This window comes from Patiria miniata, unplaced genomic scaffold, assembly GCF_015706575.1.
Source record: "Patiria miniata isolate m_02_andy unplaced genomic scaffold, ASM1570657v1 HiC_scaffold_7, whole genome shotgun sequence".
Classification (NCBI taxonomy): domain Eukaryota; kingdom Metazoa; phylum Echinodermata; class Asteroidea; order Valvatida; family Asterinidae; genus Patiria; species Patiria miniata.
This window is the reverse complement of record NW_024037074.1, coordinates 21331841-21346565: the sequence shown is the minus strand read 5'-3', so window position 1 is coordinate 21346565 and position 14725 is coordinate 21331841. Positions and strand designations below refer to the sequence as shown.

General features: G+C 39.3%; 1 protein-coding gene across 3 annotated transcripts in view; it reads right to left on the bottom strand.

Moving 5' to 3' along the window:
- LOC119745662 (condensin-2 complex subunit G2-like) overlaps positions 1–14725 on the bottom strand; it is a 32602-nt gene that overhangs the window by 4196 nt on the left and 13681 nt on the right. For 2 of the 3 annotated variants that reach the window (XM_038222185.1, XM_038222186.1), the window contains exons 13-26: positions 13582–13734; positions 12483–12705; positions 11553–11791; positions 10489–10566; positions 7695–7765; positions 7076–7262; positions 6123–6284; positions 5634–5783; positions 4949–5158; positions 4609–4708; positions 3628–3824; positions 2767–3011; positions 2243–2343; positions 847–967 (exon numbers count right to left, since the gene is read on the bottom strand). In XM_038222185.1, coding sequence (XP_038078113.1) covers positions 847–967; positions 2243–2343; positions 2767–3011; positions 3628–3824; positions 4609–4708; positions 4949–5158; positions 5634–5783; positions 6123–6284; positions 7076–7262; positions 7695–7765; positions 10489–10566; positions 11553–11791; positions 12483–12705; positions 13582–13734 — 2237 coding nt within the window. The remainder of the gene's footprint in view (positions 1–846; positions 968–2242; positions 2344–2766; positions 3012–3627; positions 3825–4608; positions 4709–4948; positions 5159–5633; positions 5784–6122; positions 6285–7075; positions 7263–7694; positions 7766–10488; positions 10567–11552; positions 11792–12482; positions 12706–13581; positions 13735–14725) is intronic. The other variant, XM_038222187.1, reaches the window with a different exon arrangement.

The following is a 14725-nucleotide window of genomic DNA, read 5'->3' as shown; positions in this document are numbered from 1 at the left end:
AAGAGATAGGAAAAGTAAAGGAGATTATAAAAAATATATGGTTGAAATATGCTTCAAATATTTCATCGGTTACATTTAGAAATCGCCTTTTCCAATCACATGGCTGTACATGTAATGGATATCATGACAATGATGGAAATGGTGATTAAAGCACTAGTAATAATGATGGTGATAATTGACAATTGTTGACTGCTGTGATGTGGGATATGGCGTTATTTAACACCCAAGGGGCGCATACAACAGGGGGCGAGGTTTGTCACTTACTTTGCCAGAAATAAATTAAATCACTTTTGATAACGGTGATCTTTCGTGCCGGAAATAAGACGGAGCGATTGCAGTTCTCAATCACGGGACGCACGGGCGTGCCCGGCGCGGGAAGGCCCTACGCGTGCAGTATGTGCTCGCAACGCTGAGGTAATATGTATGCAGCATAGTGTATATGAGGCAAACTATATGCAACACAGTGTATATGAGGTAATTTAAATGCAACTCAGTGTATATCAAGTTAGCGGTTAATTTTATGGACTGACACATGGCTGTTCTAGACCAATGAAACAGTATGAAAAGACATAATATAACAATGCAAGTTGTGGTGAGGAGGGTGACTGTGATGATAGTGATGACAATCAGGGATATGGATCATCTTAAGACCTGTTCATACTTCACACAAATGTAAACGCAAAGTAAAGGGCACAGTGAATTTGACAGTGAAATTCACTAGGTTTAAAATACGCTCAACTTTAATGAATTGTCTCGCACCAACATCTTGTTTGCATTAACAGTTTGTGGAGAGTACAAACAAGTCTTTACAGGCTTAGAAATTAGGTGTTTTTGTTTTCAACTAACTTATCGGTGTTTGGATCGGCCACATCATGTTCTGTGTTGTCTTTCCTCAGTCTTTGTAGTTCCTCTAGCTTGTTACCAACAGCTGATAAACATGTCTGGATTCCTGCAGCCTTCTTGGATCCTACACAAAGTCAACAAATACATTGGTTGGGATGCAATGATACCATTTTACCACTAATATACAGCACAATACATATTGTGAAACATAAATTATAGCATTATGAAAGCTGTTTAACATGAACACATTTGTAGTATTTAATCATACATATATGTTATCCTTATATTTATCTTGTGTGTTGAGTTTTATTGTTCTGATACTCGCAATTTTGTTAAAACTGCTGATTTGTCCTTAGCTTGCTATTTTTCACAATAGCAAGATTCTTAAGTCGACAAATTTGACTTCTAAAACCTATTTCATGTGAAAGTGCACCACTTCAGCCATGCATCGGATTTACATAAAACATCCGCTGCTGTTGGACAATTATGATCACAGGTTTTACAGTGGTTGTTCATGTATGACTTCACATTGGATACATAACAGTGACTGAATCAGCTCTGTCTACCAGTTAAAAAAATAGTTGTTTCTGGTGTTTTTTCTCCATTTTCCCCATTTTTGATTGATGTCTATCATGTCTCCCTTTGCAATGACCAAAGGGACTCAGGTTGGTGTAGCAGTTCTTTCCTCACTTTCCACCGTTGTGACCCGGGTTCGAATCCCGCCTGGGCCAACATGTGGATTGAGTTTTCAGTCTCTGCCTGATTCCGTAGGTTTTTCCTAGAACATCATTCTGGGTTTTTCCTCCCACCTCTAAAACTGTAATTTCGTCTCGTTGTCTCCTCTCTACAGGTTTCTTTGGGCTTGCGAGCTACAGTGCCTAAGGCGCTTTTGAGGAATCCTTGGTTTCATTACCAGAAATGATTAACCCTCCTATGCAAACATACATTCTGTGCCAAGTTGTCCTTTCAGTCAAAATCAAACAAGTGACTGTTTTCAAGAGTTAAACGCTCCCAGCTTACATAAAGCAGGATTGACTGGCTGGGACTGTTTATGTAACTTGATACAGCTATGCTTTGACAGTAGGAGATTGATAAGACAGTTGTGCTTAACAGTTGCCTGCTTTTGTCTGTTGACTGAACTTGTTAAGTCAAAGTGCTTGGCAGGGGAAGTGGATGGAATTTTTGACTGTCTGTGACTTTTCAAACAGTAGGAGGGTTAATAATAATGATAAGTATCATGTTAATACTTTTGAACAAAATTTTTTAATGCCCAAGTGTTCTACATCATTGGAAAGCTATTCAGATTCACAAAACACCAAAACCTTGATTGAGAAGCTTTCTGACTGACTGACATCTTTTATATTATGAGAGAAGACTTAGACACAGAAGATGCAATTACCGTGGCTGATTGCATACAGTACATGCAAAACTGCTGTCAGATCCTCAATGCTTCCTACGGCATCTGATGATGTGAACCGTTCCATCTCACTCACAAAGGATCTGAATCAAGGTAAATACAACATGAAAATGTTCAGGAAATATTAAACCTGAATGGTGAAGGAAGGAGTAAATAAAATATTCATAAAAAGAAGAACATTAAATTAGTATGTAAATTCAATCCGTAAAAGGCCCGAGACAAAAGTCACAAAACAGACATTCCAGAAGCCCCATGTATCATTGAGTCAGTGCAACAAAGTTGTAACTCAATCCTGCAACAAAGTCGTATCTTACGCGAATACACTCCGCGCAACAAGGTCGTATCTTGACATCCATTGACTTTGTGTGTACATCCGGGTTATTTTAAGCAAGATACGACCTTTAGACATCCTAAAACTCGCGTTTTGTGTAAATGTCATTGTAGGAGATAGGACCTTGTTGCACGGACACGACGATATATGGATAGAGATTGAGAGATTGATTTACCCCAGCCTGGACTGTGTACGTGCTATCAGACCCAACAAGAAGGCAGATACTGTGGGTAATTCAGTCACATCTCGGCAACGGTCCAGCCCACCTCCTTGCATGTGATGCGTTACCTCGGCAACTGAAGCAGCCATGATGGATGACATGATGTCATGTCTTGGGCTGCCAAGGATTGCTTGCTGCTGCTGTTGTTTGTGGCAGCAGTGTAAGACTTCACGCATGGCTGGCTTCATTGCAGTCAGGGTCTGGACAACACAAAAGGCAATCTCATCACTTGTTCTTTATATCCATTATATTGTACAGGGTGTAATAAAAAAAACTCAAAGCACCCTGTTTTCACAGCTTTTTAAAAACCTATTGCAAAAATTGATACATATTTGACAAGTATTGATCATTAGCTTTTCCAACAACAAAAATATTTCAAATTGGAAAAATAATTAATGAGTTATGGCCAGTTCCAAAAAGTGTCCCTCTTTTCATTTTGTCCATAGTCTTGATTGTCACTTATTAGGAATGTAATGGGCTTGGGGTGAGGGTAGCTTTGCGGTCTTCAATTTCTTCACCTTGAATGGACAGGCGCTCCTCTTAATACACAATTCTGAATAACCACCAACATGCTGAAGGGATTGTTTAGTTACCGTATGTAAATTTGGTCTTTTTCATAATTAATTCCAAATTACAGCGTGTGAAATTTTGAATTTAATGGATTACAATCTAAAATCAAGCAAGGTTGGTGTGACATCATAACATAAAAACAGAACAAACTGCAAAACTTCACAGAGGACGGGTCTTATTAGCATTCATTCTACACAGTAAACTGTTTCCTCATAGAAAATGATTTCTTGGCACTTCCATTCCTACCTTTTGTACTTGTTCCTTTGTCCCATCTGAATCCTGCATAGTTCTGTCTACCAGTGTCTTGATGAGACAACCAAGGAGATGGCTGGATGCTACATCATCAGTCCTCCCCCTGTCATCCATCAGGCTATGGTTCAGATCTTGCTGGCTCATTTGATACAGAAGTCTGGTAACCACTGGAAGTAACTCAAAGCCATAGTCTGTGCCAAGACAAAAAGGGGACAAGATCAGACCTTAACCCTAACCCTCAAGGCTATTTTGGCTAGAAACCCTGCTAAGTGCAGCAACATGCAACACTTGTCCAAGTGACAACCCTGCCCAGTGTAGCAAGATCCATCAGGCCAAAAGTCTTTAAGGCCAAACTGCCTCAGAGTCTGTGGTCACCGAATGCAGCAGGATACACCTGTGGCATTGTTCAATGGGACTAGCTCTCATTGTCTCAGAAGCTGGCCGTTTATACACTGGTGTTGGTAGCTGAATACATCAAAGTGCACCAGACTTTTCCCCCTGATGCACTGTGTTGCATATTACTTTTATTAGGATTAAATATACCACTCGGGTTGGGTACATGATAACAAATCAACTTTTGTAGAATTACCTTTGTTTTGTTGCGTTAAACACATTACAAACATTACCAGAAATTAAATATACATGTAGTTCTTAAAAATAGATGTTTTTATTTTACTGACTATCTTAAGGGTACATTGGATCATTTTGCACATTGCACAAGTCTACACTTGTGCCCTTTAGCAAGGCACTTAACCATTATTGCTTCGTCCTTCAGATGGGACGTAAAACCATAGGTCCCGTGTGTTGTGTAATGCAATGCACGTAAAAGAACCCAGTAACACCTATCGCTAAAGAGAAGGGGTTTGCCTTGTGTTTCTGGCCTCCTGTTCAAACTTCCCTGCGGAGTATTCAGGAGAAGAACCAACCAAGTACCAAGTTGATCAGAAGATGTTTTGTCAGCTCATTCTTTTGTACCTGTTTTGAGAAGCAGCTGACAGAAGTCAGCCAATCCAGTCTGGAATTCCTTGTCACTGATTCCAAGCATGATGGTCTCACTACTCATGCTGAGAATAACCTGCAATGGTTGGATAAGACGGGGAAAACCCAATGAAACAGATAATAAATGTGTTATTAAATATATCACTGCTTCCATCCATGCTAGATTAACTTCAAACGTAGTGAATACACTGTCTTTTTTTCTAACATCGGTATATTCTCAGGTTTTCTGAATACTTCTGATTATAATGTTTAGTACTTTCCAATACTTCTAACAATAAGTATATCATTCCAGATAGGCAAGCCTGTGTTGAGGTACCTTCAAGATTTCCATTCCAAGATCCAACAGATTCCTATCTGCCGTGTCTACTGCGGTTCTTTTAGCTGCTGGGCAATCCTCATCAGCTGACTGGTGATCTGTCCTGGGGTCTGGTCCCCCTTGCATCCTAGTGAGTATCTCCCTATCTGCCCATGCAATCAGCTCAGTCAGAGTCCATGTCGCACCCCTACTCATGGTTCCATCCTGAGTCTAAGTAGCAGAGACAAGTTATCAAGATAATTCTGGACGGATTTATATTATCATTATCAATTTACTCAATGTAACAATTAACTAAATATAACAATTATCAATGTAATAATTTACTTAATGTAAATATAATAAAAATATGTGTAGCAGTAATGTAGTATTTAACAGTTCACTAATAAATTCAACTTTATGCAAGCATGGGTAAAAGCATGGAGTACACATGTTTAGGTCAAATGTTTCATTTTTGGTGTTGTCGCTGTTTGACTGGTGGAAAACCTCCAGAATCAACAGTAGTAACCATGTACAGCCAGAACAGTTGAAGAGAGAGACAAAATACAGAGTGAATGATGGAAATGCTGCAGTTTGGGTGAACATTTCACCATCATTTACTCTTAATTTTGTCACTGTCTTTACCCTTTTTTGGATGTATATGGTTACTAACGTTGATTCTTTCTTCAAACGCCGGAATAACTCTTACTGTAAGATTCTGGTCCAACTGACTGACCAAATGACCAGATGTCAGGTGGATTTGCAGTCTGCAGTACATCTGAAGGGATGTCACCAAGACCTCATCAGTAACCAGGTCACTCAAGGGCTTAGGGCTCATCAAACGCTGCTCCAGACACACCTGAAAATAATGGGTGGAAATTATATGACATGGGCTCTTTAATTAATAAACTTTTTATGCAAGAGTCGCCAAAATGCTGAATAAATTCTTGAGTGAAGTTTTGTTCAAGGCAGGATTATAGAAAATCCAAACGAATAGTGGCCAATGCAAAGATGTAATTGTAAGTATAAAACCTACTTTGGAGACCAATAAAGCTACATTTAACACCTTTTGTTTTTACCAATTACTGGTGTGATTTGGAACAAGAATTATAAGCAATTGCCTCTTAGATGGGATATGCATACAATGATATGCATACAATCCAATCCATTTCATGCAAAGACCAAAATATCTTCTTACCAGGGTAGTCTTGAGGACTGAGCTGAGATCTTGAAGCTTATCGGAGCAGGATGCCAATAGGACAGATAGGCATGGGAATTGTGACAGTAGCCAGTCCAGGTAGCTCAATGCAAGAATTGGCTGTGGCTGAATAGGATCACAGAAACTGACCTGCCGAGATTTCTGCATCCAAAAATACAATATCAACTCAGTAAAAGATCATTTGTGACCACCCATGCTGTTAAGTAGGCTTAGGCAAAACTGAGTCATTCAAAATCAGAATCGTAATTCCAAGACTATGAGACAAGTATTTTTTTCTCTTCTTCCCTCAAAGCATGTTGTATTCATGTACAGTAAAAACAAGTTTAAAAGTAAAGTAAAAAAAAAATAATCGAAGAAAACAACACGATGGCCGGAATTGATGACCAGACGAGCAGAGCTATCACTCCTCAAAACGCTGTACTGCACTTAAGTACATACAGCCTTACATGAACATCTCAAAGCTCCGTTATGGAGCAGATAGATTTCTAAAGACTGACTTATGGGATCTATTGTTCTAATTGTTACTTTGTGTACCTGCTTCCCTACAAGGAACCATGTGTACCTCACAAAGCATTGTGTTGTTTCTTGATTACAAAATAACTCTTTGCTTGCATGACATATTGGCTAATGTTACTTTATCTGAATGGAGAACTTAAATGTCTTGCACACCACTAAATGCTGAATGTCATTCGTGAAGGGAAATGGCCAACGAGATCTCTATCGCACGTTATCAGCACGTGTGGACTGCCATGTGTACAAGCATCCAGGTGAATGCAACAGTGGCAGAAAATTCAGAAAGCAGGCCACATTAAATCGCTTAGCTTGCTTACTGCATGTGCTCATTCTAATATTGATCTCGTCCAAACCCTGCTCATATTAATCATATTTGACTGTAATATCTGTGACCAGGTCTCAACTTTTCAAAAAGTTACCTTCTTAGATTTTGAAGTTACCTTCTTAGATTTTGGACTGGTCCTGAGTGCAGCCTCCAGCCAATCAGATATGAGCTCTAGTACATCAGAGCCCCGCCCCCAGGCCACAAGACACTCCAGGAGGGGTCCAAAGTCAGACGAGGTGGCAGAGGGCGTCATGGCCTTCAGTGTTGTCAAACAGCTCCGACTGTCCAAACAAACGAATGCATTACAAACCAGATCTATCTCAATCCCAATAATTTTTCACTTTTCATTTCTCTTTTCAAGGAATAATTTCTGGGTTGTTCTTTCTACAGGCATGCAACTGGGAAGTAACACAAAAAGATGAAATTCCAAGCTTTACAAGACTTTGTACAGTGTTTTTCAAGTTATAGTGGCATAAATGTGAAGTGACAAAACGAGGAAATCAGTTGGTCCGAGGAAGAGTTGCATGCCTGTTTCTATGGAAAGAACTACTGGTGTAATTCTTCAACAAAATAATTTTAGACAAACAGTATTTGACATGTAGATACAATGAACATTTGAAAAAATTACTTTGATAACGAAATATATGCCATATAAATGCCGTTCAAAAAAAGTACCGTTCAAAAAAGACAGATTAGGTGCATTATTATTCTACCTGAATGTTGGAATAGATGACGACGGTACATATCCAGCAATGACTAACACAGCCGACAAAGCACGACCATCCTGAAAACAAAATGACATATTTCAACTTCCTTGATTACTGTGTTATGTTATTCTTCTTCACAATTTAAAAACTACCAATTTGTCATGACTCACATGCAATATGAATTGACTACTTGGCAATAACGCCAAACTGCTTCAAGATTGTATTGTTAGCATGTACCGGTACATCATATCCATTGGATAATGAAAGATATTTGGTTTTTTTATTTGCAAGATCAAAAGCCATCTTCATCAAGTGAGTATAAAATACTCGGGGAAAAATACAAATTTATCCACATAAACCACAGCAGGGAATTTTAAGGTTAACGTTATTACAACACAGACCCTTAAAAATTCTTGTTTAGCGTGTATAATAGCAGGCTTCTCCGTTGAAGGGGGATTCATGAGTGTACAATGATCACATGCCTGGATTCGTTGATACCTTTCAACACTTATGCGTGTACAGCAGCTTATTTCACAAAACTTTATGCAGTGGCTTAAAGTGAATGTACAACATTTGCTTTTGCTGTAATTTTCAGAAATAAATGGATTTGGAGGATTAGTAGTTATAGAAAATATTGTCAACTGACTTGTTTCACGTTTTGGGCTTGTAGATGCTGGAAAAACCAAGAAAACCTATCACATTCTTGTAGTCTGGTTCCCTGACCCCACTTAAAATGAAACAGAGCAATTAATACACTTGGGGAATTGTAAGGTCAGAGAATCAGTCTAGCGGGCTTGTACCCCTTCACAGGTGTGTAATCAATTGCAAAGAAAATTCAGAATAACTCAATATGAAAACTTAGGAACAGTTTTTGAAAAGAGCCAGTTTTTTTCCAACGCTGGTCAGCCGTACAGCGTTGGAAAAATAGTTTTTCTTAAAAATGTCAGCACACCAGGAGCCATGATTTTAAAGGATGATTTAGAGTGTCAGTCCCTAACAATTCAGTAAGGTATTGCGTGATAATTTGATCATTTCATTTTTTGATGTTTGCAAATGTTGTATCTTCCCTTTAACTAACCCTGCACCACATTTTATTGCGTCAATTGCGCAACATTTCAGTTATGATACACTTCACAAAAGTTTCACAGTGCGTACGTCCGCAACTCACACAACAAAATTATGGCGTACATTATGCAATCATTTTGGTAGCGAAAGGTACGGTGTTGCAACTGAAATTGGACCATTTTACTGACTAATTGCGATTATCATGGAGTCTGTCATTGCTCACTTTATCAAGGTTGATACAAGACACTCACAGCTCTGTGCCTGAAGTAAACAAATTGCTATTTCACCCGTGACAAAATTGCCACACAATTCCGAAGGTCAGACAAATTGTTTTCAAAATGGCAGGCAGAGGTGATTCAAGGACTATTTTGTGACTTAACAGAAATCATACACAAACGGCCTACAATACAAGCAGGTATTTCACATCTAAACTTTTGAAACGTTTTGCGGCTACACCAAGTTTTGTGAAATCGATCCTAAACAGTGTTGTAGTCGAGTACTTTTTTCCGAGTACCGAGTACTGCCGAGTACTTAGGTGTACGCGTACGAGTAATTGTACTTCCGAGTACAAGTACGGGTCTCCGAGTGCAGGTACTTGTACTTCCGAGTATGAGTACGAGTACTTGTAGTCCGAGTACAAGTCCGAATAAAGGTACGAGTAGGCCTACTAGTACATTGTGCTTGAAGCCGAAAATTATGTGTACTGTTAATCACTTGTGATACAAACTAGGGATCGTCTTTTTAAGCATTTTTCAATTATTTGAAATTAATTTTTAATTTGTGGTAACGTATGTGTACTACGCATATAGTCTGCTTCCCTGACGTGACAATCTAGATCCTAGGCCTGTGTTTATGTCTGTGGCCCTGATGCCGGAACCGGGCATAAGGGCCGTTTTCCAAACCCTGGCTTCAGCTCAGTCTCTTTCTCCATTCATGCAGGTTGGCAATGGGCTGGACCCAAAACCAGGGTTTGGAAAACGGCCTTGCTCCAATCACCCAAGTTAATCGAACAACCATTTTGAGGAACACCTCGGCATTTCACGTACATGATTGGCAATTGTGCCCACATACGGCAAATGGTTCATTGTGTGTAATTGGCCCAGGCCCAGTCAGACCGATATACAGACTCACTCACTTGCCGGAACGTGCGCAGAGGAAAGTAAGAAAACTTTGATTTCACTGCAAGTCAGTCAACCATTTGAACTGAAAGTATAATCATTAAGACAAAGCATTGGACAAAGCAACACGGCCATGGTAAGTCAAGCTATACCATTTTTTTTTTTCGAGCACTGCATTTTGAGTACGACTACCTTGATGATCGAGTACAATTTCGACATGTCGAGTACGAGTACCTTGCTGCCCGAGTACGAGTACCGTCATTTCGAGTACGAATACTTTGACATTCAAGTACGATTACTCTCAAAAAAGAACTCGAGCAGTACTCGAGTACAAGAACCGAGTACGAGTACTACAACACTGATCGTAAATTTTTTTCCCAGCTGTGCAACAAATTTGGCACAAGTTAAGCCACTGTTCCGGAAATCAGCCGTTGGCCTCCCACAATCTTCTGACTGTACACTCCGTACTATTTACGCTGATGTTTTGAACCATTAAAAGCCATTAGAGACCATGTCCCACATGGAATATACACCATGTCACAGGCTCTGTGCAAATAGCAATGTCTTTACTGTCATTCATATTAATGAATACAAACGTATAATACTGATGGGCTGACCTGGAAGACAGCCAGGAATTCTGGCAGGGCTTTGCTGAATCTAGACACAAGCTGCTTCTTAGTGGTTTGATTCTCAGGCTGTGGAGTCAACACACACACAAAAATGAGTCAAGGAAAGAATATGCATATCTGGTAAGTAATTAATGGTTTGAGTATTATCAACAGCTTTATCAATACTTCAACAGATTCTTGATTGATGAATACAGAATACTCAAATCATTGCTGTTGGCAAAGTTGTTTTTAGTGATCCTGGAGGCATTTGCCTCAAATACTAATTCTCTGAATATCGCAGTTTGATTTGTTGCTCCCCAAAATGGCAGATGAGCTCCACCTCACATGTATGAAGGTCCTGGTAGATTACCTGAGTCGATGCTGCACAAACATATCTAATATATTTACAGGCCTCACAGTGCCACTCTTCATCAATACAGTGTTTTTTTAACAGGTTTTGAAAATCAAAATGTGAGTTTTAAGAGGTTTTCCAATCACCAAAACATAGGCATTTATAGGTTTTAGGATGCAAAACTTTGCAATTTTTCAGCAAGAGGTAGCAGAAATGTAGCGAGTTGCTTAACTCAAGTTTTGACACTAGATAATTTCATGCAAACTGCAAAATTCTGAAACACTTGTAAAAAATCTTAAGACAGGTAGGTCTACATTGCCAATGTGGTTATGTTGGAATAATGATGACTAAACTAAACTACTATATGTTGGCCTCAAAACTGACTTGTGAAGATGTATGTTACACAGATCTCTTGTAATATTGCAATAGTCGATGCATATATTACAGTCTGACACCTGACTTGAGTCAAGTCTATCCTGCATCTTGCATATAAATTTGGTAAATTTTTTACAGATTAAACATAAATATCATTGTTAAACAATTCCAACTCGACAGTCAAAGGGACTCATATACTCTCAGTATTGCTGAGGATCTCTAACATTTCTTTTTCAGGTTGATAAACACCACGTTCCAGCCCATTTTCTGCAAATATCTGCAATGGAATGAGTGACATGAAGTAAAAGATCCCAACAGCCAACTCTGCATCTACATGCATTAGTACCTTAGCCAGCTGATCATTAATTCCTGTCCAGAGTACAGCAATGATCTCCAACATTCCTTCCATGATGTCAGTATCTTGTAGACTCAAGCTGTCCTCATCTCTAACCACGTTCTCCTTCTCCTCCTCCCCTTCATCTTGCCCCGCCCCCTGGGTGGGGTTTGTTTGGGATTGTCCGTTCTTAGACTGAGCCTTACGGACACAGCCCAGAATACATTGGCCAAGAAGCAGCAAGAATTTCCCTGGAAAACAAGGTGATATGTGAATATCAACCATGCTAAACTGTCTTTCACCACCAAAACTCAGAAGAAACATGCTTGAATTATTTCCCATCAAATTATTTTCCATATTAGCAACACAGAGTGTCTAAAAAAGGTGAAAAACAAATTGTCAAGATTGGGATTGAATATCACCAGCATAACTTGTACAGACTTTTTTTGGTCTTACTCAGACGAGGGAAGACAATTCTCATCAGCCATAATGGAATATCTGTGGCTGTACCACCACTGAGCTGAAGGGAAAATGTCTTTCTTTAAGTTTCTTCGATTCATTAGATGGAATGTGCATTGGGGTGATGTCAATTCAATGTTGGGTTTTATTCAATATTAAGTTTATTCTGATCAAGTATTGAATTCCATTACTTGCAATACATGAATGAATTATAGACATCTAGCTCATAGCTTCTTGAAGAAATTTCAGAAATAAAAAAGATAAATTTTCATCAACATAATAAAAAAAACACCCCTTAAAATACAACAAAACTTTTGATTTACATTTTTTCATTGTACAGATTCACAGCACTTATTTTATTGTTTTTTGTCCATGTCACTTTAGACTTTCCTCACTTCATACATCGTATGTAGATGTTAAATTAGTGCCGCAGTTCTGTAATGCACATGTAAGACCGACAGTGATGTACATTCATGAGCCTACCTGCTGTAGCTACTGACATATGCCTATGTGCATACTGATAGAACACCCTGCTAGCAGTCGGGTTAGTCTGGATCAGGGTAATACAGCGTTCTATTTGGACCTCACCAGTCCTATCCACTGGCTGGAGTGAATTGAAGAGAAGAGCGACCAGACGACGAGCCACAGGGGCAGAATCTTCCACCAGTTGAGCTAGAAGATGCTCCATAGGGGTTATATTCCAATACTATATGTACAAGAACATAACAAATGTCTCAATCTGGCGGAACTTAAAACCTTCTGATACAACTCAGTGAGGGTCATTCAATATATTGATATTTCTTGAATAACCCTCCATGAATGGGTGTGCACCTGCGTACGCTGTTGCTATAATTCGTCGCTTCAGTGCGTTACATCGTGTAATTGAAATCAGCTGAATGAGAACATGTCCCGGACGCTGATTTTGGGTGCAATTCCAAACATGACTCGGCAACTTTTGAATTGAAATCGAGATCCTAGAATATTGTTTTCTCAGAATCTATAGCATTCGCTGAGCAAAAACTTCTTCAGGTTAATTGTTAAGCACTCGTCTTTAGATTTTGAGCACTTTTGTTACTTCAAACGAAAAAAATGCACAAATGACAAATGATATACTAAATGCACTAATCACATGTATTTCAGAATACATCTGTGATTGTCGCAGTGTGCACTTCCTACACACCTGGTGTGCCTGGTAAGACCTTGCAACGTGTGTTTCAAATGAAATCAATATCAATTTGTATCAATATGCTTTGGTTGATATAACGATTATAGAAAAGTATGATATTCATCTCCAATTATCTCAACGTGAAAATGACAAGAGAATACTTCTCTCGCCCCTCGATGGGATACCATCCAACCCACGTTACTCAAAGCAAATACTATAGGTTGACGAGAGGCAGGTGGGGAGTGAAGTGGATTGCCAAAGGACAAAACTAACGACAAATGGCTGAATTGGAACCTCTGACCACTAGGACATGCTCCCCTGTTTCATTAAAGCAACGCACTTCCACCTGCTTCAATCATCCATTGATTGCATGTCTAAGCATACACAACAAGTCATCATTCGGAGACCACATCTTACCTTGATGGTTCTCAGCCCTTTGATCTTAAGCAAGAGATCCACAAAGGCCACACGGACCTTTTCTGAACTGTCATGGATGAAATCTTTCAAGATGGGTAGAAAGTTCTTCAGTAATGGATGACTCAGATGGTTGTCAAGGAGGTTCGTCAGACCCTGAAAGGCGTAAGAGCAAAGAATAACATCTTTAAGGTTGCAAACTAGTAAATAAACTGCCATAGACCCAAATGATAAAAGTCCCCTCTTCCAAAATTCAGGAAAAATACTCACAACTCTCCAAGGTGGTCGAGACACACATCAAATTATAGCTTATATCATCATTTTTTATTTTCTGTTACATTTTGTGGGGTAATCCGATGACTTTTGGCAGAAATTTCCATCCAAAGATGATCACCCCTAAAAAGTCCTGATACCCATCGCCATTTTGAAAAATGATGCCTACACTCCATTGTAAAACAGAGCACTTTAGGGCCAAATTTCACAGAAATACAAGCTCACCGTCCTGTGCACAGCTTCCACCCTTCTTTCTTACAAACTCTCAAGTTCATGGCCAACAAAATGCTCTAATAGCAGAGAATTTGAGGGCCTGCACATCATGATTTGGCCGGTGTAGGCAATTTTGGGCCTATGTACTGGCCTGCAACCTTAAGGCCTTGCTACAAGTACAAATGGTTCCTAGGAAGCTGCTTAACTGGTTCACAGTTGTGCTGCAAATGAACCAGGTTTGTAAAGCACCTCACCAGCTAACAAAAAAAAACAATTTACAAATGGATATCCCTACAGAACAATGTTTGGTGGCTTCAAAGAATGTGTCATCCAAAATCAAGCTGGTTATTATCAACTAATGCTCCCAGTTGCTGAATTTCAGGATAATGTAAATGCTTTTGTACTAATCTTCAGACAAACATTTTTTTCCAGCTGAATCTTAAGTCTTAATCATTTCCTGAGAGCTCAGCCATTTGATAGAACATGAACATGTCTGATGGCGGTAGTATTCCAGCTTCACGAACTCAAACTAATAACTGGTCTTCTCAAGTTCAGCTGGCATGTCAAATATAAAATCTGGCCTAACATGCTTCATCACAACAGATCTGTGACAGGCCCAAAAAACATACAGCTGCATCATTTTTGTTGAAAAACGTTGACT